This window comes from Poromitra crassiceps, assembly GCF_964638095.1.
Source record: "Poromitra crassiceps genome assembly, chromosome: 15".
Taxonomy (NCBI): domain Eukaryota; kingdom Metazoa; phylum Chordata; class Actinopteri; order Beryciformes; family Melamphaidae; genus Poromitra; species Poromitra crassiceps.
This window is the reverse complement of record NC_139634.1, coordinates 34671976-34695073: the sequence shown is the minus strand read 5'-3', so window position 1 is coordinate 34695073 and position 23098 is coordinate 34671976. Positions and strand designations below refer to the sequence as shown.

The 23098-nt window shown below is 44.6% G+C and overlaps 1 protein-coding gene across 1 annotated transcript in view; it reads right to left on the bottom strand.

The window, feature by feature from the left end:
• Positions 1–23098, bottom strand: part of prom1a (prominin 1a) — a gene marked incomplete at both ends in the record, with an annotated part of 149535 nt that overhangs the window by 100768 nt on the left and 25669 nt on the right. Inside the window, 2 exons of the mRNA XM_083651560.1 lie at positions 1472–1498; positions 3030–3091. Of these exons, the coding sequence (XP_083507686.1) occupies positions 1472–1498; positions 3030–3091 (89 nt within the window). The remainder of the gene's footprint in view (positions 1–1471; positions 1499–3029; positions 3092–23098) is intronic.

Sequence of the window (23098 nt, the reverse complement as noted above, 5' to 3'; positions counted from 1 at the left end):
TAGTTGGTGACTAATTTAATAGTTGACAATGTTAATTGATTCATTGTTGCAGCTCTCATCAAGATGTAAGATGCAAAGACGCAGTGATATCTCTGTGTGTAGCAAAATAAGCAGGATGGTCATTTTAGGTGTAATGGTGCAGCCCTAGCAGCCAGGACAGTGATGCATGATGGGTAAAGAGCCAGCAGTGGGTTGCACCAGCTGTGCGTAAGTTGAAACGTAACCTAGTTTGAGTGTAAAGTCTCACTAAGTCCAGGTTTACGCACTACTAAAAATATACCAGTTGCAGCACCAAGTCAATATTGTCACCATGGCGCAGCGTTGTTTGGCATCGGTAACGCGTTCTCCGCGATAAATTATTACACCCTTTGATAGTAATGACTCACGCTTTTGTTTCCCACAAGCTCTGCATACAAATTAAAATAACAGCAACAATTTAGCGAGGCAGGATGGTGGTAAATTAGCCTACTACTAGCCATGATGATGAAGAGCTCACAGATAAACGTTAACAGTATTATGAACCTAAACGAACGTTACTCAATAACGTTCTCATTTGGTTAGTGTTGATGAAATATGAAAGCACTAATTTGCGGTGGGCAACATGTCCCAGCCTATCAGCCCGACTGTTTATATTCCGCTTAATTAATAGACCCTTTTCACGGGGGCCATTTTGTGTCGAAAAGGCAGAATAAACACAGGTGCAAGCAAAACACTAATGAGGGTTTCCAAATTCCGATCGTGGAAGTTTGAAACCCTCATTAGTGTTTTGCTTGCACCTGTGTTTACCCAGCCTTTTCGACACAAAATGGCCGCCGTGAGAAGGGTCTATTGTTATTTTGGTAGTATTGACGCGCCGCCCCTAAACCAGCCAAATACCCGCATGTGTGTCTGAAAGAATATGAAATCAAGTCAGCGAGTTTTCATACCGCTTAATTTGGCGACGGTATTAAACATCGATCATTTTACCGTGCTCTTCTCTGATTGGTCACAGATAGTGTACACGTCATTTTTTGCGACACTATTTTGGCTAGTGTGAGGTTTAAGGACTACTAGTTAAGATGTACCTTACCCGTCTCCGTGGTGCAACTCAACAAAGACGCAACTTTAGTGTGAAACTAACTACTTTGAACGTAGCAGTTAGTGTGGACTTTACACCCTAACTTAAGAGAGAACTTACGTTCAGCTAGCAGGATAAAGCCAGCAACAATTTCAGCTAGCAACAATTTTAGGGTGCGGTTGTTTCAGGTTGTTTTAGGGTTAGGGTTAGGGTTAGGTTTAGGGTCAGGGTTAGGGCTAGGTTTAGGGTCTGGGTTAGGGGGTTAGGGTTAGGGTTAAAATCGCTAAACCCGAAGTCAAATTGTGGGAGATTGTTGCTCACTTCCTGGAGATTGTTCAGCTGGTGCAACAGGCTGCTGGACAGTGGTGCATGATGGGTAAAGACATGGGATGGGTTGGAGCGTTCAGTCTTTACCTGGAGGCTCAGCACTACGTTCTCTGGCTGTGGGAGGCCAGAGCAGAGCAGAGCAGATCGCATGGAGAGGGCATGCAGAAGACAACGCAGAGTCAAAGAAAGAGAAAAGCCACAAAACAAAAACATGTGGATGAAATTAAACAACAACAAAAGAAATTAAAGGAAAAGTACACGCAAAAATGAAAATTCCTTCATCATCTACTCACCCTCATGCCAGTTGATACACAGGTGAAGTTTGTCCATATAACACACAGGGAGGTTGCCAGCACAACTCCATAGAGACACTGCATGAAATAGGCCACGCCCATCACGGGGGAAATAGCTCCATTCACTCCCACACACCAGCGTCATTTTCCTTGAATTAAACATAGCTAAAAGCTGTTGTGTGGTGGGCTGCGCAGACAACCAATGTAAAAAAATCACCAATTAAAGTTTTTTTGTACTCCCGAGCAAAACAAGGAAGCCGTTTAGAAGAAAAATGTGGATCTAGCTGTCAATGAAGTAAGTTGGAGTGTTCCTCTTCCGCATATAAGATCTTTGTGTGCAGCACGCGACATAGGAGAACGCCAGGATTGCGGGGGAGTTTCAGGAAGCAGAAAGTCAGCAGACAAACGTTGTGATCAGCTCACGTCTCGTTCGCAGTTCAAATGAATGAAGTAAACGCACACAACGTCTCATTATTTGACACTAGCCAGTTCCTCCTAGATATCTGCAAAACTATCTGTATCTAACGAGAGTTCCTTTGTTCGCCCGGTTAGCCATGGTTTGTTTTGCTAGAAGTTGGCACGATAGTTGGTCCTTTGTGTTTTCCCCCGTGTTGGGCGTGGTTTCTGAATGATGACGCGTTCCGCAGTGTCTCTATAGCAGCATTCTCCAAAACAACTGAAGTCAGTGGGGACCCGTTCTTCAGAGTCCCAATTAGACCTATATTTAGTGCTTGGCTGCTACGAAGCTGTGCTGGCAGCCTCCCTGTGTTCACCTGTGTTACATTTGGCATGAGGGTGACTACTACAGTGTAGAATCTACACTGTATATGATGACAGAATTTTCATTTTTGGGTGTACTATTCCTTTAAAGAACTCAAACGCACATGCATATCCACACAGTTGCATACTGTAACACTGTGCACAGATAGACAGCAAATTCTCTACATAACGCCTCATGCAGTGTGCTGTGTATCTGATTGGAGGTTGTGTTTTTAGTTGACAGTGGATTTTGGGGGTTAATTGACAGGAAGGTCCAGAATGAACCGCATGCCAACTGTCACATTGTTTTTTGTTTTTTTTAGATTTCAGGGAAGTTTAAAAAAAGAAAAGAAAAAAAAAGAAAATGAAAACATAATTCAAATGTATTGATGTCCTAAATCACTACCTCAAATCAGAAATACATAATGCAGTAACATAGAGAAATAGACACAGAGAAAGAAACATTTGAACACGCATATCACATATGCAACACACACGCACACGCACACGCACGCGCACGCACACGCACACACACACACACACACACACTGACACACACACACACACACACACACACACACACACACAGTTACCTTTTGATACTCTGTCGTCCGGATGGCTCGAAACTTATCCTTTGCCAGGCTGACGACAAGATCTGCAACAGCACAGAGAAGACAAGCACAACATGAGGACATGTGTTGCTGCTTTGTTATGGAACACGTGTAAAATAACATGCACATAATCTTACATGGAGCACAGCTGTAAAGTGCCACCGTACAGGTCATCATACATGGTGGATGTCTTTCTCCAATGCATCATAGTGAATCATGAGTACACATCTTTAGCCTTGCAGTGGCACCCATGGCAAACAGGCTTAGTGCCATGCTGTATTGAGGTTCCTAAAATGAAGCATTGTGTTAATTCATGCAGGATATGGAAATCATAGGCTACGCCCCAACTGTAATCAGCTGACAGCCCGCTCACTGATTGGATGAGCGTTTAATCATTCACCAATCGCATCCATTCTCACGAGGCAGTCCATTTAAATATGGCTGCCTTCTACACTGGTCTTCGCTACTCTAATGCTGCCCCACACATAGCTGCTGCTGCTGCTGCAAAGCTTTGCCTCCACCCCAGCCTCCACCTTTGTAGTTCAGACTGAGAGTCTGGGCTCACTCTTGTATACCCATGATGGATTCTACAGTACATTGCGCTCCCTGATTAGCTTAGCATGCAGCTTGGCTAACCCAGGGAGCATCTTCTGTAAAGAGCGGAGCCATCAGCGCCAAACATAACTATATTTCCATTTGTTGAAATAAATGGTTAAATCTACTGTATGATGAGAGTGTTCCTGACTGAACTATCCAGCAATGTGTTAAAGACATTAGATGGAGAGTTCAAGTAATAATAATCCACAACTTTTCCATTTAAATGAATAGCTGTTTTGCTAGTTGCTTTCTATCACTGAATGTAGTATTCAACCTATACACACTTAAAACTTCTATATTTGCTGTTTTAAACACAGATCCCTATTTTCTGGAAACAATCCTTTTACTGCACAAGAAAGAAGTGATACGATTTATGTTTACGGAAATAGCAACAGCTTTTGTTTTCAATAAATAGAAGTTGAACGAACAATGTCAAACTGAACATGTGTGGTCTTGTCTTAAAAGATGAAATTGTTGGGTTTCCGGGTAGTGTAGTGGTAGATTCCCAGCCTACCAACACGAGGGTCGCAGGTTCGCGCCCCCGTGTTACCTCCGTCCTCCAGCTTGGTCAGGTCCTCTGGTCAGTTGGAGCACCTGTTCAGGGTGGAAGGGAACTGGTGGGAATGGCATGATCCTCCCACTTGCAGCTAGAGCAGCAACAGAATTCAGGAACAGGTCATCCAGCCAGCGCACACAGAGGCCGTTAACATGCGTTTTCTGCCATCAGATTGCAATCAGATTGTACTTGACCACATTAACCTGATTCCATTTACACCTGGCGTTAACATGCGTTTTCTGCCATCAGATTGCAATCTGATGGCAGAAATGGTTGTCCTCTCAATCCGCATACAGTTGCTGTATCCAGATTGAGAGGACACATTGCATTTACACTTGTGTTCAATGTGTACACAATGCATCCCTGACCACCTCTGGAGGTGGTTTGGCTGATCAGATTGCAATCCTTCTTCAATGCGTTTTGCGGGTGTTTACACCTGTACTTTCAAGTGATAAAACACAATCTGATTGCAAATCTGATGGCAGAAACCACATGTTAGCGCCAGGTGTAAATGGCCTCACAGAGGAGTGTTAGTTACTATAGTGACGTTATGAGTGTCACGCAGAAGCAGCTGGCTGACATCTTTGACAAGCCCGTTGTCAGGAAAGCCCAGAGCACTGGAGCGCTCGCTTCATCCTGCTTCTTGCTTCCTCCCTCTGACAGTCAGACAGAGGAACTCCTCCTGTTCCACTAACCTGCTTAACTCTGCTTCATTTATTAATTATAAGATAGACAGGAGTCCAAAGTTAGTGCTGTTTCTTTTTCATCCGTTCTGTGGGTGATGATACTCTTAATACACTTTGAAAACTACAATGTTAGCGCTGCTTTGAAAAAGAATACTTCTTTGGCCCGGTCTATTAAGTTTGAACGGATTACAGTTTTATGAGTGCAAGACCTTATCATTAATTACCTTTACTCGCTTATCTCATTAGGCTGAAGGCAAGGAAACAGCCTGGAAAGGTTGGCAGTCCGTCACAGATCTAATAGTGACAGACAAACTCCCACTCACATCTAGCCATCTAGCCAATAGCCATAGCTAGTCACATCTAGCCATCTAGCCAATAGCCATAGCTAGTCACATCTAGCCATCTAGCCAATAGCCATAGCTAGTCACATCTAGTCAATCTAGAGCCTTCAATCAGCCTTGTTTGTCTGTGGACTGAGGGAGGAAACCGGAGCAAGTGAAAAAGCTGTCAAATTATGATTTGACTTTCTGAGACGTACTGTAAAGTGAAGGTTTTCTTCACAGTAACTGGACTGTCTAATACAGACCGATTAGCTTGACAAGAAGTTTGCATTTTAGTCAAAATGTGGACAAATAAAAGACAAATGACCCAGGCAATAAAGGCTCAAATTGTAACGCAGCTGCCTGTTCCAATTCTTCGCCTAATCATTTACAATTTTCCAATTAAATCTGGCGGTCGATTCTTACGGTCAAATATCAAGAATCATGAAGAGTTCTCAGAACAACCCAAATGGACCAACAACTGGAGCAGCGCTGGCTGTGACTCATCATATAATGATGATGACAGAGACAGCAATTCTCCTCGGAGGGAAAATCCTACCAAAAATAAGACGCAGAAGAAGACACAGGGGGGTTTCCTCTTCCTGCAATGCAGCTGCCCCCCGTCCTCCTCCTCCCCGCAGAGAGAATACATGCGTCTTTTAAATTGATCATAAAACAAAGCGTTATTATTACAGAGTATTATTCTAAGCATGAGATTAGTATTAATAGGGGGTTGCTTCAGGCTTCTATTTCACCCAGTTATGGCTGTTGAAGAAGAGCTCAGCCACAGTGTCTTTCATAGAAGTCAAATTTAATTTGCCTTTATTTAAACATTTATTGATCCAGGGGAATTTGACTGAGCACACACACTTCCCCCCAACATCCTGCTTCACACTTACACATTTCCACTTCTTTTTTTTCTTTAGCTGGGAGCTGCACAGAAACACCAGTCGTGTCCTGCTGCCCACTGAGCAGCTCCACTTAAGTGCCTTGCTCAAGTGCAGCTTGACAGCAGCTGGTTAGGGATTCATTGTCCACACTGTCCAAATTTTCCCTGCAGGTTCAGGGATTCAAACTAGCGGGACTGATTCACTGAGGAGAGAGACTGGCTGTTCAGCAGACATGTAACAGCCAATATGTCGCTGTGTGTCCTGACGTTTACTGAATTTCTTGCAATTTGACATAGCGCCACCTACTGGCAACACAAAAAGCAGTTTATCTCGAGGAACATTTGTCCGATTGAGTTCAACCTTGGGGAGTGCACTGGTCGGACCCCGATGGAGTGCAGTGCCGCATTTCATGCAATTTGGACTTATTCCAGGACTGTCTATATGTCTGTCCTTCGCGTATCTCGAGAACCTATTTAACTTAGTCTGTAAATTTCATGTACATTCAATGTAAACTTATTTAACTCCGACTGTAAATTCATGTAAATCCACTGCCTATTTAACGTCTATTTAACTCAGTCTGTAAATCTCATGTAAATCCAACGTAAATTTATATTTATCATCCACAGAACACTTCACCACTCATGTACATATTGTATATATGTACTCGATTTGATTGCACTTGCAACTTTGTGATTGTCTTTAGTTATCTTCCTACTTCTTATCTCTGTATATTGATACGCTGCATACAGACACTAAGACAAATTCCTCGTATGTAACTTGCATACTGTGGCAATAAAAGTGATTCTGATTCTGATTCTGGATCGACTTCAAACTTGCACTTAGGGGGACCTGACAGAGTGCAGTTTATGTGCGGGGGGGAGGCGCCCACGGGGTGGTGCATGGGGGAACGGGCACTGCACTAATTCTAGTAATACTAGGAATCTTGCGTGCTATGCATGCTCGATTCCTAGGCTTGCCCGCTGCGCGGGCTCGCAGCCTCACCCGCCCTGCAGCTCGCATAATGCAGCTCAGCTGTTGCGTAGCCTCGCCTGCCCTATTGGCGCATGCACAATGTCTCCCTCTCTCTCCCTCATTCTCCCTGTCTCTCTCCCTCAGTCTCTCCCCCCTGTCTCTCTCCTCTCTCCCCCTCTCTCTCTCTCTCCCTCAGTCGCTCTCATCTCCCTCTTTCTCTCCATCAGTCTCTCTCCCCTTCTCTCTCTCCCCTCTCCCTCTCCCTCAGTCGCTCTCATGTGTGTGTGTGTGTGTGTGTGTGTGTGTGTGTGTCACTGATGGCATCAGTGATGCCACAATGACGTCACAATGCATATGTATGACATCACTGATGACATCATCAGTGATGTCAGTGACATCATCACTGAACTATAGCCTTGTGTGTGTGTGTGTGTGTGTGTGTGTGTGTGTGTGTGTGTGTGTGTGTGTGTGTGTGTGTGTGTGTGTGTGTGTGTGAGTGAATTTATGACATCACTGATGATGTCATCAGTGGGACAGACAGAGAAACAGAGAGCTCCCTTTTATATACTATACTGATGATGATGATGATGATATGATAATAATGTCAAAACATGTGAAGTGGTGCTTCTTGTTGGGATTTGGATAGCTGAAGATCAGAGCTGTAATAAACACTGAGGAGGAGAGAGACAGACCTGTAACAGCCAATATGTCTCTGTGTGTCCTGACGTTTACTGCTCACTCATGGTAAGTGGCTCTGGACGAGAGCATTGACTAACTGCTTCAAATGTAATAGAAGAGTATTCCAGTCATTCTGACATCATCACTGCTAGACCACACTGATGCCAATGTAAACTGCACTGTCTGGCGCGTGGCCAAAAACACGATTGACCAGTTGAGACGGAGAGAGGAGAGAGAAGTCTTTATCTGGCATGATGGAGAAGAAGGATGGTGAATAGACACGATTTCAGACGGACAAGCCCGTCTTTATTGTCACACGGTTACACATCAACACATGCACGGAGGGCCACAAACACACACATGCTGACGGTGGCCGGTGAAATTTGTCCTCTGCATTTAACCCATCCTGGCTTTGTCCTTTCCTCCGGGGGGCAGGCCAGGAGCAGTGGTCGCTTTCTCGTACAGCGCCCGGGGACCGACTTCGGATGTTGTCGTCACTGGTCGGATGACGATGACGATCTGATCTTCTGCATGTTTTTAATGGGGGGGGGGGGGGGGGGGGGGTTATATACGGAGGAACCCCCCTGGCGGAGCACGGGGAGAACATGCAAACTCCACACAGACAGAAAGGCCCTTACAACGAGATACCCCACCTGGGCAGTAGGCACTGAAGATATGGGGGGAACACAACCACAGCGCCCGCAGTGTCCCAGTTGAGAATCGAACTCAGGACCTTCTGACTGCGAGGCGACAGCTCTACCACTGAGCCACCGTGCCCCCCTCAATAGGAGCCTCAGTGAGGAACTGAGGATGTTGTGTGTGAGGGAAACACAAACACAGTGAGAAAGAATCAATGGCCGACTGGAGTTTTAGTTGTTCCTCTGAAGCAGAGCTGCTCTGGAGGAGGAGATCATCTCATTGGAGCTAAAGTACCACCGTTTTTCAGAACACAGGTTAGCTAACTGGCAAACTTGAATGAAAAATAAGGAATGCTGGTCAAAATATGAATCAAAATAAACTATACACATAGCAATGGCAGCAGAGTAGCTAACTAGCTTACTGCTTTAGGCTAGTATGGCTAGCCTATAGTTTTTGAGATATTAACGTTTGTTAAATTGGCACAACTCGTACTATTAACTGCAGCGGGGTTGCGCATTTCTGGGTGTCAAGTGACGTCACGCTGATTAGTCCTATAGGGTGCTTTAGATAAAAAGCGCTATCATGCTGTCCATTGACCATTGTGAATGAGTGAATGTAGGCATGTGTTGTAAAGTACTTTGGATAAAAGCGCTACGTATATAAACATGCAGTGCACATAAGATGCAGTCCATTTGCTCAGCCAGGCAGTATGGAGTATACGCAGGGAAATAAGTATAGGAGGGCAAGAGATCAGAGAGAAAGAGAGATGAAAGACAAAGAGAGAAGAGAGAGGGATGAGAGAGAAAGAGAGAGGAAAGACAAAGAGAAAAGAGAGAGGGATGAGAGAGAAAGAGAGATGAAAGACAAAGAGAAAAGAGAGAGGGATGAGAGAGAAAGAGAGATGAAAGACCAATGGAGAAGAGAGAGGGATGAGAGAGAAAGACAGATGAAAGACAAAGAGAGAAGAGAGAGGGATGAGAGAGAAAGACAGATGAAAGACCAATGGAGAAGAGAGAGGGATGAGAGAGAAAGACAGATGAAAGACAAAGAGAAGAGAGAGGGATGAGAGAGAAAGACAGATGAAAGACAAAGAGAAGAGAGAGGGATGAGAGAGAAAGAGAGAGGAAAGACAAAGAGAGAAGAGAGAGGGATGAGAGAGAAAGAGAGAGGAAAGACAAAGAGAGAAGAGAGAGGGATGAGAGAGAAAGACAGATGAAAGACAAAGAGAAGAGAGAGGGATGAGAGAGAAAGAGAGAGGAAAGACAAAGAGAGAAGAGAGAGGGATGAGAGAGAAAGAGAGATGAAAGACAAAGAGAGAAGAGAGAGGGATGAGAGAGAAAGAGAGATGAAAGACAAAGAGAGAAGAGAGAGGCATGAGAGAGAAAGACAGAGGTGAGAAAGAGATAAAGCAACAAGGAGGGAGCGCGCTGGACTGATCCAACTCCTGTTTCCAGTGAGAGGCATCTACCGTTAATCCCTCCCTCCTGCTGGTTTATTTCCACCCACGCTCACTCTCCTCTCCTCTCCTCTCCTATCTCCTCTCCTCTCCTGCCCTCCTCTCCTCTCCTCCCTTCTCTTTCTCATCCCCTCCTATCTCCTCTCCTCTCCTCTCCTATCCTATCTCATCTCCTCCCTCCTCTCCTCCCTCCTCTCCCTCCTCCCCTCCCCTCCTCTCCTCTCCTGCCTCCTCTCCTCTCTTCTCCCCTCCTCTCCTCCCTCCTCTCCTCTCTCCTCTCCTCTCCATGCAGCTGGAGCTCCACTGGGACTTATCATTCAGGGGCCACATGGATATTTATCATCAGGATGTTTGGGCCTTTCACACTTACAAACTAACTGGTTGCTTAATGTTGACAATCCATTAACTTCAGCTTGGAGGCTCTCAGCTTGGAATACCAGCGTCAGCAAAAAGCATACATCGGAAAAGTAAAAAAATGAAAATAAAAATGAGAGATATATGAATGTAAATGTATGGCAGGAGCCAGCTGCAGTAGCATCTCTCCTCTGAACCAAATGGAGGTAGTTATTTTGCAGCAGACTTAATGAAGCTTTGAGTGGAGCTGGAGATAAAAAAGCAGAACCTGAAAGATGAATTTTTTATCAGGTTCAGTAGGAGACAGCCGCCGGCCCAGAGGACTCCAGCAGCTCTCTATCTGGGTTCTGCTGCTCAGCATCAGAATGACAGAAGAGGAGGCTGCTTTGACAGACATCTGACGTCCAACTGAATGCTTTGTAAGGATGTAGGTAGCGATTAACCCATTTCACTATTAACCGTGGGTTAAAACACCACGGTTTTGTAACCATAAAAAGCCTCAGATATCGTGAGTTCTAATCAGTTCATCCTTGCATGCAAGTCGACGTTTGCGCCAAATTGGAAGAAATTTCATCAAGGTGTTCCTGAGATATTGCGTTAACGAACTTGGGAATGGCGTTCGTGAGGTCACAGTGACCTTGAACTTTGACCTTTGACCACCAAAATCTAATCAGTTCATCCTTGAGTCCAAGTCGACGTTTGAGGCAAATTTGATGAAATTCCGTCAAGGCGTTCCTAATCGCGTTAACATCGGACGGACGTACATACGATGAAAATCTGAAACGGTACGGATATCGTAAGGAATTGTATCACGATTATCATTAAAACCCGTTATCCCTACTCTTATACTAACCTATATCCTTTTTAAACTGTAGATTTTCTGTTAAAACACAAGTACTGAAAAGTGACAGAAGCCATGTGTATTTCGATAAAGCATTCATAGACCTCACTCAACACATGTCAGTTTTTTTACAAAGATAATCACAAGTGTGTAACACAGTGTGTAACCCTTGGTTCGCACCAAAGGATTACGTCTGCAATTCTTCTCACTGGAATTAATATTTCAAGAAACTGCCAAGAAAAGCTCAACTTTCTTTCAAACACCACACAACTTCCTTAAACCACACACCACCACCAGCTCACTTATTACTCTAACGGCCAAAGAAGACAGAAGAGCAAAATGAACACAACAAACTGAGCTGTGATGTGTGACTGGTAATCCTGCAGCAGCCCCGCTGGGTGTCCATGGAAAAGAGGCAATTAGTGGCATGAATTAATTGATTGAGTGAAGCGTCCAAGCCTTACAGTGTGCGCCTTTGGAGACTGGAGACAATAAGCACCCAGTTCATCTGCGTGTCAATTGTCTATGAGGATTTGCAGCTGAAAGGCTCCTATGTTGCTGAATCATACATAATAGAGAGGCAAAGTGACCGCCTATACTTCCTGCTTCAGCACTGTACCAGAGATTTTCATCCGCCATTTATTTTCCCATAGTAAAATGCTTATAAAAAATAGTTTGACTTCGTCAAACTAAACGGTTCAGGTATATTTAGAAAGTGGAGAGACCACACAACATTTCACTAGGACCAAAACGTAAAAGAATTGCGGATTTAAAGAACATATTTTTTCGATGTAGTTTTTTTTTGTTTTTGGTCTGAGTGAAATGTTCTTAGGCTTATTAAATAAATAAATATCCTCGCCGTGAGATATATTTCCACACCACACCACTTCATTCAGCCTCATTAGCATGAGCAGCGATAGCCACCATCCAGACAAAACAAAAGAGAAACGCCTACAGAAACTCACGCGGCATTGAATCCAAGCTCCGCCCACACTGCTTGATTGACAGGTGAGGTGATCTTTGGAAAGTGCAATGCAGAAACTCCACATCAATCAGCGCTTAGCAACAAAGATGGGGACTAAAAAAGAAGATTTCACAAATAATTATTCTAATAAGAGCAGCATCTGTCACGTCAATATGTTTTGCTGGTAAGCCGTTCTGACACCTGCTGTTTCATGAGCCGAAGGACAGGGGGATTTTCTCTGCTGTGAGCAGCATCCAGCAGCAACACAGAGAAGAAAAGCCCAAAGGTCGCAAGGAGTGTTAAAGCATTCTGGTTGCTATGCAACACAAAGTTCGAGAGCAACGTGAAAGCTATCTAATTTGCATAAGCGAGCTAACCCTCGGCTCATGTATGATTCATATTTATGGCTGTCTCTCAAAGGAGTGGACGTTATGTGGCCATAATAGGCTCCCGTGGGCAGCGTCAGCTCCCTTTTTGCCCTCTCACAAGATGGCGGCACCTGGTGGCAACAGCGTGCCTGTTAGCGATAGCGTATTGTAGTCTATCTGTTTTGAGTCCTCTTTTAGTTTTCGTGTCCTGTCCCCGTGAGACGTACGTCCAAACTAAACGTTCGGGCTGACGGAGCTGTTCAGGAGACGCAGAGACATCGCCTGAGCAGCTACAACAAGCCAACTAGCTAGGTCAGCTAACGCTCTCATGTTTGATGACAGCCTTCATATTACATGTTACGGTGACATTGGTGCTAGCTACCCATAGACATCAGCCTTGATATTATCGTTAGCGATCAAGCTAGCGACCCTGCCCGTGACAACGTTGTTGAAAATAACCATGGGCATCATCCTCTCGAAGAAGAGAATGAGGAGGAAACACAGGATGTTGATATACTCTCATTTATAATGTCCAGCTGGAGAGAACAGAGCACAACAGGTTAACCAACACTGCACCCATAACCAGTAGCCTTCTCTTGGGCATTCCCTTGCTGCACAGATCTTCTAGCCGGTCCATATTATATTATATTCTGTATTTTTTTGTGCACCTTTCTCCACGCACTTTATTATACTGATCTTGTCCCCCGTGCACTTTAACTGGATTGCTTTTATCTTGTTTGTGTGTATTGTTTTTATCCTGTGTATGTATTGTTATCCCTTGTGCATTTTTATTGTATTATTATTATTTTTTTACCTTTATTTATACAGGGGGAGTCTCACTGAGAGCAATGCTCTCTTTTTCAGGAGCACCCTGTTCACATTCACACACACATTCATACCTGGAAGCTGACCAGTACAACCACAGTCTGATCTGCTGGCCACTGATCAGCTCCACTGGAGCGGTTGGGGGTTAAGGGCCTTGCTCAAGGGCACCTCAGTGGTGGTAATGAGGGAGGGGCAAGCGCTGCCTTTTCACTTTCCCCACCCAGATTTATCCTGCCGGTCCCGGGGATTGAACTGACGACTTTGTTGATTCTGTATGTGTAAACTGTTTTATTAATGTGCACTGTCCTGTCTTACTAAACAATAAAGTAAAGTAAAGTTACTTAATACTTATCATCCCTTCCAAGAGTTAGATCGATTTTTCTTTGATGGGCTATTTTCACCTTTCCATAGGCTGCTACTGTAATGTGCAGCACAGCTAAGATGAGGCATGTTTCACTCGAAGCGCCCAGGTTAGCAGGCTAGCAGCTCAGAACACGTCATGTCAAGGTACATACAGTACTATTACTGTAGGTACTGTACATACATAGGTTTGAGGAGATACATACGATACTTGTGCTGCAAACCGTTAAGAACAACTGCAAAAAGGTGTCCAGTGATCATAGCTTGATTCAGAAATTCAAATCACCTGTGTGGGAACCCACTTAACATCCCCAATGTTAGTTATACCCGGATGTAGTGATCAATAAAATGTTGGGTAAACTACTGTATAACCTCCAGTTAGTGAGTGATCATCACCAGACTAACATCATCATCAATATTAAGAAAGATCAGTTTCATCAAAGTATACGCTTGTGCTTTTTATGCCTTCATGCTTTTAAAAACGAAGTTTATTCACCAAATCCACGATGACATCAGGTGCCATGTTTCAGTAGAGTAAATAAATAGCTTCTGGCACACCACACTGGTGAGGTGACATCTAACTGAAATGTTTCTGATTGTAGAACACGGTGTCAGGATAAGGAGGGGGGGGGGCTGACTGTTCATATCTGAGCTGGGAGTCTAACACCTCCGCACACGGTAAACACTCCGTTACCATAGGACCCGTAACCAGGGAGAGAGAATCAGGCTTAACTTTACACCACCACGACACACACACACACACGCACGCACGCACGCACGCGCACACACACACACACACACACACACACACACACACACACACACACACACACACACACACACACACACACACACAGAGAGCTACAAGGTGGAAAGAGATTTAATTTGAAAATGTTAATCGTTCTATCCTGATGCCTTGGCAACATTGTTCCCGGCAATAAAACTCCTAGAATTTAATTGAATTGAAAGATTGAGAGAGCAAGTCGACAGTCTCCTCTTTCATGTGCATCCATGATGGCGGAGCTAATAAAAAAGGTATTAAGCGTTCTAGACGACTTAACCCGACCACAAGAAACTTCACCTGCGCCTTGCAGGCAAATTACGGTTATGTCTCCCTCGAAGCCTTTTGTGAGAATTTGATGTGTTGGACAATGCAATGGACAAGAAGGTCAGTTGTGTGTGGTATAAGTCTGCGTCTCGTGTGTGTGTGTGTGTGTGTGTGTGTGTGTATGCATAGTGCTATAGTGTGGCCTTCCATGTAAACGGCGCGAGTCCCAAAGCAGCCAAATGAGTAAAGCTGTATGAATTAAGCCCATTTCTGACCCGATTTGTGAGCCGCACGACTCATTTGAAAGTCGGACTGAATTTCAGCTTCATCGGGCGTCGTTTGCCTGCAGTGTCCAGTAGGGGTGGGAATCACCAGATGCCCACGATACGATACTAAAACGATACTTGAGTCACGATACGATAGTATTGCGATATTGTGATATGCTAGTATTGCGATATATTGAATATTGCAATATTTCGATATATTGTCTAACTCCTTTTCCTACCTTTTCCTTGACCTCACTGGAAGCAAAACATGCAGTGTTTTTTTGTTTTGTTTTGTTTTTGCCCCACATGTAGGCTACATTAGCTTCGGGCAGATGCCCGGTGGCCTGGCATGGCATGGCCTGCAAAAAAAATTAATAATAATAATAATAATAATATTGATATATTGGCGTCCAAATATCGATACAATATCATCAGGCAAAATATCGCGATACTATGGTGTATCGATTTTTTCCCCCACCCCTAGTCTCTAGCAGGGGGGAGCGAGGACTATTCAACTGCTGCCACTCGGATGAATTTCAGACATGTCTGAAATGTTGGTCGGCAGGCGTCCGGGTAGTGTTAGAGTCCCTGCCTACCAACACGAGGGTCGCAGGTTCGTATCCATGTGTTACCTCCGGCTTGGTCGGGCATCCATACAGGCACGATTGGCTGTGCCTGAGGGTGAGAAGCCAGATTGGGGGTACGTGTCCTGGTCGCTGCACTAGCGCCTCCTCTGGCCGGTCGTGGTCGATCGCCCCACGTGCTATGTCCTACCGGTGAAGCTCCCCCAAAAGACAATTTACTCGTACAGTGGGAGAGAAGATGGAATGAAACAACAACGTTTCTAAAATCGTGCAGTGCATGTCCAGCTTAAAGGAAAGCTTTGCCTATTTTCAACCCGCTTTGTATCATTACAATGTCAGTAATATATGCAGATGGGCAGTCATTACCTTGTCTTCATGTTTTCCTGCACTTTATTCCAGGCACTTCTGTATCAGAATGACACGTTACATGTCATTCTGATAAGAACGACGTGAAAAGATGTTGCTTCGAGGGTGGCTGTTATTGTTTTGTTTAGTTGTTTTCTGTATGCACACATCCACGGAGAATAGACCCTTCTCACAGGGGCCATTTTGTGTCGAAAAGCAGGGTAAACACTAATGAGGGTTTCCAACTTCCATGATTGGAATTTGGAAACCCTCATTAGTGTTTTGCTTGCAACTGTGTTTATTCTGCCTTTTCGACACAAAATGGCCCCCATGAAAAGGGTCTATCACATCGAGAGCCTTAACGGGTCTTAATGACTCATACCAGGTGGCGGAGGCGGAGTTTCTGCAGGCAGACAAAGGGATATTTCTCCGTGTGGAAAACATCTAGAGAACGTGAGCACTGTCCATCATCTGCTTATATTACCAAGATTATAACGATACAAAATAAAGAATTGCATGGAGCACTGGAGCAATCTACCAATCTACATTGCTTCCTTACAACACCCCAGTTAGAGACGGTTTGATTGGATTGATTGACTGGATTGTTTTTTTATTTCAAACCGAGCTACAGTAATTGAGGCAAATACAGTGAAATGTCGATCTTTTTATGTAAATTATGTCAACGGGCTGAGAAAGCTTCATGCAAGTCTATAAAGTGTTTGTAAAATATTTCTGTAGATTAAATAGTTCCTTGAACTCTATTTTTGTAACCTTCATTTAGATACCCACATAACTTCAATTGTAGATGCTGAGACAGGAGAATGTGTTTTTCATCTCCCCACCCAGCTTGTCTAAGATTCAAACCAGTGACCTTCGGCTCACCACCAGCCTACTTCTCTAACCTTTTAGGCTAAGCAGTTAACAAAGACTCACAGGACCAAAACACACGTGATCTGCAGCGGCGTGTGGTAGCCACGTTGACCACCGGGGACAGCCGAGAGGATTGGCTCTGCACACAGCGACCAGGTAAACACATCCCAGATTACCATCGGCTTATCAAGGCTCAAGAAAATGACAGACAGGAAGCGTGAGCTCTCGGCAACTGACCAATCAGAAGAGACAAGCTAACTCCCACACTCAACATGACAAGAGAGGAGTGATGTCATTGGATTGTCTGGAGCACCACTTCCCAAGGAGGAAGCACAAGAACATTAGCACTCAGACTGTGGAGTGTTTTGAAAGGAACATACACATTTTATCCCTTTAGCTGATGCTCTTATCCAGAGTGACCTGCATGAAAGAACGAGTTTAATGATTTAAACATTTAAACTCGTTATCCAGAGTGGCCTGCATGAAAGAATGAGTTTAATGATTTTGGACCTACAGTATACTACCGTATATACATTATAATTTGTCTCTTGCATACCTCTAATACTTGGACCCACAGACACTATTCGCTCCAGTCAGCTCGAGTCAGCTGTCAATAGAAACGGCAAGCTCTGTTTTTCCTCCTGATGCCAACAATGAGGTAAATGGTAAATTGACTGCATTTATATAGCGCTTTCATCCAAAGCGCTTTACAATGTGCCTACATTGGCATTCACACACACACATTCATACAGCGATGATACTCCATCAGGAGCAATTTGGGGTTCAGTATCTATCTTGGCCTAAGGACACTTTGACATGCGGACTGGAGGAGCAGGGAATCGAACCACCGGCCTCTTTTATCCACAGCGAGTAGTGGATGACGCGCGCTCTACCTCCCGTTTCCCGTTCAGGTCAGCCTCGTTAACCACCCTCGTTAACCCTATCCTGTGGCGTCCAAGCTATCAATTAAAGTCATTAACGTTATAAGGTCAATGATGGTTCCTGTTAGAAAATACTAAAGCACTTAGGATCAATGCTAGTTTCCTAGACACACTTGACACACAGCTTATCGTCGAGGGGGAAATGACGCATGCTAAAAGTCCTCTCCACGTTGTGACACAGCCACGTTCCCACAACAACGCTGAGTGATGGACCGTGTGACGTGGTGTGACGAGAGCGGCACCGAGGCTAACTGACATGTTCGGGAAGGAAGGTCTTTTGGAACTAGTCACTGTATCTCCGGTGTCTGCAATTAACTCACCGTGTCCCTAGAGTGGCACCGCCGCGCCCACCAATGAAGCGGAACACAGGGACAGAGAGAATGCATGACTTGTCATCCATTCAACAGGACAGCCACGCTCGCCCGCGCCTCCTCGCCCTCCTCGTCTCTCTCCTGCTCGGCTACCCAGGCCTGACCCAAATATGACGTCCCCGAAGAAGACACGGAAAGACAAGGAAACTGGCAGCTCTTTTTTGCTCAACGTAGTCTCACTATTGTTGTGTGCGTGTGTGTGTCATCTTTCTTGCTTCTTTAAATAAGCCGATATCGTCTCAGCCCGGTCTTGCTCCGATGATCTTTTGATTTCCTGCGGTAGCTGTGCTTTCATTCCCTCTGGATTTGCCACATGCTCTCTCTCTCTGTCAGACAGCTGGGAACTTAAGCTGACGGTGGCATTATAATATTACCTTGAGACGTCTCAAACGTTCGAGTTATCTTAATGCCACAGCTCTTATCTTCTCTTACAGTACTTACACCGCTAATATGCCAGCCTTTGGTGAAGAAGGAGGCTGTCTTAATGAGATGCATGATTGCGTGCCTGAGAACAGGGATCCAGAAACGAGCTACTTTCATATATTGATCGACTTCTCCCCCTTTGAAAGAGTGCACTGCTGCAACGTTCAGATTGAGCTGTTTAAATGAATGATCATTCACTTCATGGGGGGAAAGCCTTACGTAACACATTCTTTTCAGCGGCTCTTGTATTCAACAGTTTGTATTGTTTCTTGCTCAAACTGAAGCAAACCTGAAAATTAAGCAGCATTGTCCTGTAATAAATAAATAGCATTGCATGAAGTACTCATGATTTGTCTGTCCTTCAGAAGTAACCGGCCACCTGAGAAGTACTGCATTGATATGATTAATACCCAAAAGCTGCCGATATTGACCTATCACCGATATATATCGCTATCGGTGCCAATGTGTCAATCAGCAGTTCTGCCAAAGATTTCTTGAGCAAGATTACAACCAACTCCTTTCCTCTGGGTGAGAGCATCAGCTAAATAAATGTAAAATAAAGCAGCAATTTAAATGTGTTAAACATACAGGGACATGTTTACATGTAGCTGATTGAGCATAGGGGGAGGGTACATACAGTGTGTTAACACAGCTCAAGGATGCTTCAACAACACACACAGCTGTTGACAGTTAGCTGCAGCGGCCAGCGGGGATCGAACCCCTGACCTTTCAGTTAAGGTCTCTCACTAGGCCTCCCTGCAGCTCCATGTCACTCCTTCCACCTAGATCTGATGATCCAATAATACATGATGCATGATGTGTGTGTTACAGGATGGGATTGAAGGCTCCAGCTCCCTGACACTCGATGATGTAGCCACCGCTCAGCTCGTGATGGAAGTTCATGTTATCAAAACTTCTCCACAGTTCAGTTAACATTAGTTCAGTCAGTCCAGTTCTCTCTGCCGCCCTATTATAGTAGTACTATTCTTAATTGCTCGAGTGACATCACTGGTGTGGTGTGGTGACATCATCACTGGTGCCATCATCACTGATGACATCACTCACTGGTGACATCACCACTGATGACATCCCTCATTGATGACATCACAACGGCTCGAGTGACATCACTGATGACATCATAAATCCTTCACTGTAGAGGCTACATAGTAAGTAGGAACTTACTAACTTACTATAGTAAGTGCAACTTGGGCAACTCAAGATCAAGTCAAGATGTTTGGCCAGCTGAAGGACTGCTCCACAACTCTGCTGTATGAGAAGAACTTTGTGACTGACCAGCTTGCAACACTGGAGCAAAAGACTGGAGTTAAGAGAGAGTATATCGCCCCCCCCATGATGAAAGATGATGATCGACACAGTCAAGTGAAGACTCACGCTCCTGAGTCCTGACTATTATTAATAAAAGGTTCACACCCATGACTGTGTGGCGACTCAAACTTCAAACACCATCGTGAAGTTTCTTTCTTTCTTTCTTTCTTTCTTTCTTTCTTTCTTTCTTTCTTTCTTTCTGGGGGACTAATAGTCACAGACAGACAGACCCACCCTCTTATAGACACCTCGGCCCCTAGTGGCCACTGGCCACGCCGTAAAAAATACAGGAAAATAAATAACACCATCTATTATCTCAACACTTAGGGCCGGGACACACATCTTGCGTCTGCTGTGCGTCTGCGTGGCGTCTGCGTGGCGTTACTTACCTGTTGATTTTCATTTCGGCGCCCATGTTAGGTTACAGCAGCCACACCACCGGCATCAGACGCGCGTCTCAGGTGCGTGTGTCTTGCGAGGCGTGAGACGCGCGTCATCTAGAGAATAGAAGCGACGCCTATTTTTTCTGCTTACCACGCGCGTGTCACTAGCGTGTCTCTACACAAATAGACACAAATAGACATTAAAATTATATTTTACAGGGGCAGCCACAGCCAATCAAGGCTCGTTTTGATTTGGGACGGGAGGATGAGCGGAGCTCACAGCTGCAGTTCTCCTGCCCTCTGAAAACCACATAGGCTACAACGTGGCTTCGTTCCTCCCCTCCCCACCACACACACAGACACACACACACACACACAAATCAATACTGCCTCGATTACGAAGTGAGCCCAAGCGATCTTCAGTTAAAATCATCATTGTATTGTTTATAGCACATTTAATAAAAGGTCAACTCTATAGGAAGAGAGTTGGCAGACAGACAGCAGCGCGCAGCAGCCACGCTGCCTGTGTGGATGCTGCGGGCGTGCCAGCCGCAGCCAGCACGCCACGCACACGCACTAGGTAGGTACACGCAAGATGTGTGTCCCGGCCGTTACAGTATCAAAACACTATTCACTTATCAAAACGATATACAACATGCTTTAAAAGAGATGAGCAGGTCGTCCCAGAGATCATGTCCGCCAACCACAGCTGAAAAGAAGGTGGAAAGGGGGACTTCCATTCCTGCAGAATGAGTTTCTTGGTAACAGTTGTCCCTTGTGCCAAAGACTGTTGCCCAGCTGTAGGGAAGTTCAGAGAGGACTCTGAACAGTTTAGTTTTGGTATCCACCTGGGCCCATCTTGAACTAACATCTCTCTCTCTTAAAAAAAAGAGGGGGCAAATCCTTCTCTAACTACTTTCTACAAGTGCTACTCTATGCCTTCAAAAAGTCTTAGCTGTCACAGATTTTGTTGCATAGTTGATTTCTCTACTGTTGACAAAATGTGATATTTTAAGTGGCTTTAGATAAAAGCGTCTGCCAAATGACGCAATGTAATGTAATGTAAATGATTTATGACATCACTGATGAAGGACATTGTGACATCATCAATGATGTCATCAATCCTGACCTGCTGGGGCTATACAAAAAAGTAGGGCTGTATGGTGAGTTTGTGCAAACGATGGAGCAAGAGACTGACCAGCGTAAAGGAGATGCAGGCAGTCGAAAAGCAAACAAGGTCTTAGAGAAGAATGCAGTGCCTGAAAGATATAGGAAGGCAAGAGAAGCTCGAAAGCAGCTGCTCACTCCTGCACACAAATACATGTTTGACATATTGGCTGACAGGCTGTCAATGGAGCTACAAGCAGTAGAAGACTTTGTTTTAGATTCTCCCTCACTGGCTACATTTGATCATTTCTTTGCCAAAGGAGGATGCAAATCCATTTTCTTCCTGTATCAAGAGTCTGAAGTCCCGACAATAAAATGTGGCCGCTTATTTCCCGGAACTGCCAAAGGTGGAAAGATAAAGAGATTGTTCTTACGAGCCAATTTGTCTCAGACCTGCATGACAGGCATGTGTTGCTTTTTTGTGCGAACTAGGGTCGACATTCCTGTAAATCCACAAAGCGTAAATGAGGAGATCTTCTTCTCAATGCTTAATGCCACCGACGGCATCCTGAAAGGAACCAGGAATCTCATTTCCAAATTTGTGCTGCCGTCTCTCAACGCAACGCAAAACTGGGGCGTCTTGAATCAGTCTAAACACGGAGAGAAATATAAACAGAACTTCAAGGACACCATAAAACGTTCTATTAGCTTCTTAGATGATATCCAGTTGACCATCGACGGTATCGTTCATCTGACTACAGCCACAGACATTGACTTCTCCAGATTGGTTACCCCCAAAGAAATAAAAGCTGCAGCAGCAGACTTCAAAAGGGTACATCAACTGGAAGACATTTTGATGCAGTGGTATAAGCAGATGGAGCAGGTTTTGAAAGAAAGTGATCTGATAAGGAAAGAGGTGAATTCTGCTGGGCCACTGGACGAGTTGAATCACTGGAAAAGAATGTTGGTGAAGTTCAATGCCATCATTGATCACATCAAGGGCCCAGAGTGCAAAGCAGTGGTGATGGTCCTCCATGTCACCCGCTCCAAGACTCTGAAGATGTGGCGGGAGCTGGATGCCAGGGTAACGGATCGTGCCAATGAGGCCAAAGATAATGACAAATTCCTACGCACACTGGAGAAGGTCTGCCAACCTCTTTACAACAGTGACCCACTCACCATGACAAGAAGCCTTCAGAACATCATCAATGCCATTCAGATGATTCACAGGTTTTCACAGTACTACAATACATCCGAGAGAATGACCATCTTGTTTGGCCATGTTACAAATCAGATGGTTTCAGCATGCAGAGCATATATTACTGACAGCGGCACCTGTCCAGTTTGGGACCAAGATGCTGAAGACATCATCAAAAAGATACAGGACTGCATCTACTTGTATCACGAGTATCAGTCGTGTTTCCAGAAACAAACAATGGAAAGCTCTGGAGAGAGGCACTTTGAGATTTCCGAGATGCACATTTTCCACAAGTTTAAAGGCTTCTGCAAGCAACTGGAGAAGATCACCCAAATCATTACAATGGTAAAGACATTCTCTGTTCTTGGACAATCAAACATCGAGGGCATTGAGACATTGTCTAGGAAATTCAAAGATATATTCTTGAATGTGAAGGAGAAACAATATGATATATTGGCTCCAAGAGGAGCTGAATTTGAAGAGGACTTTGATATGTTTATGATTAAAACCCGTGACCTTGAGAACGAGCTGCAGACATTTATGAATTCCTTTTTTTCAAAAATCATCTCATCTCGGCACGCTTTCTGCCGGCTACAGAGTTTTCAGAAGCTCAACATGCCCTGTCTAAAGACTGAAATATCCAACATTGTGGGTCTCATTCTTCAGAAGTATGCTTCAGAACT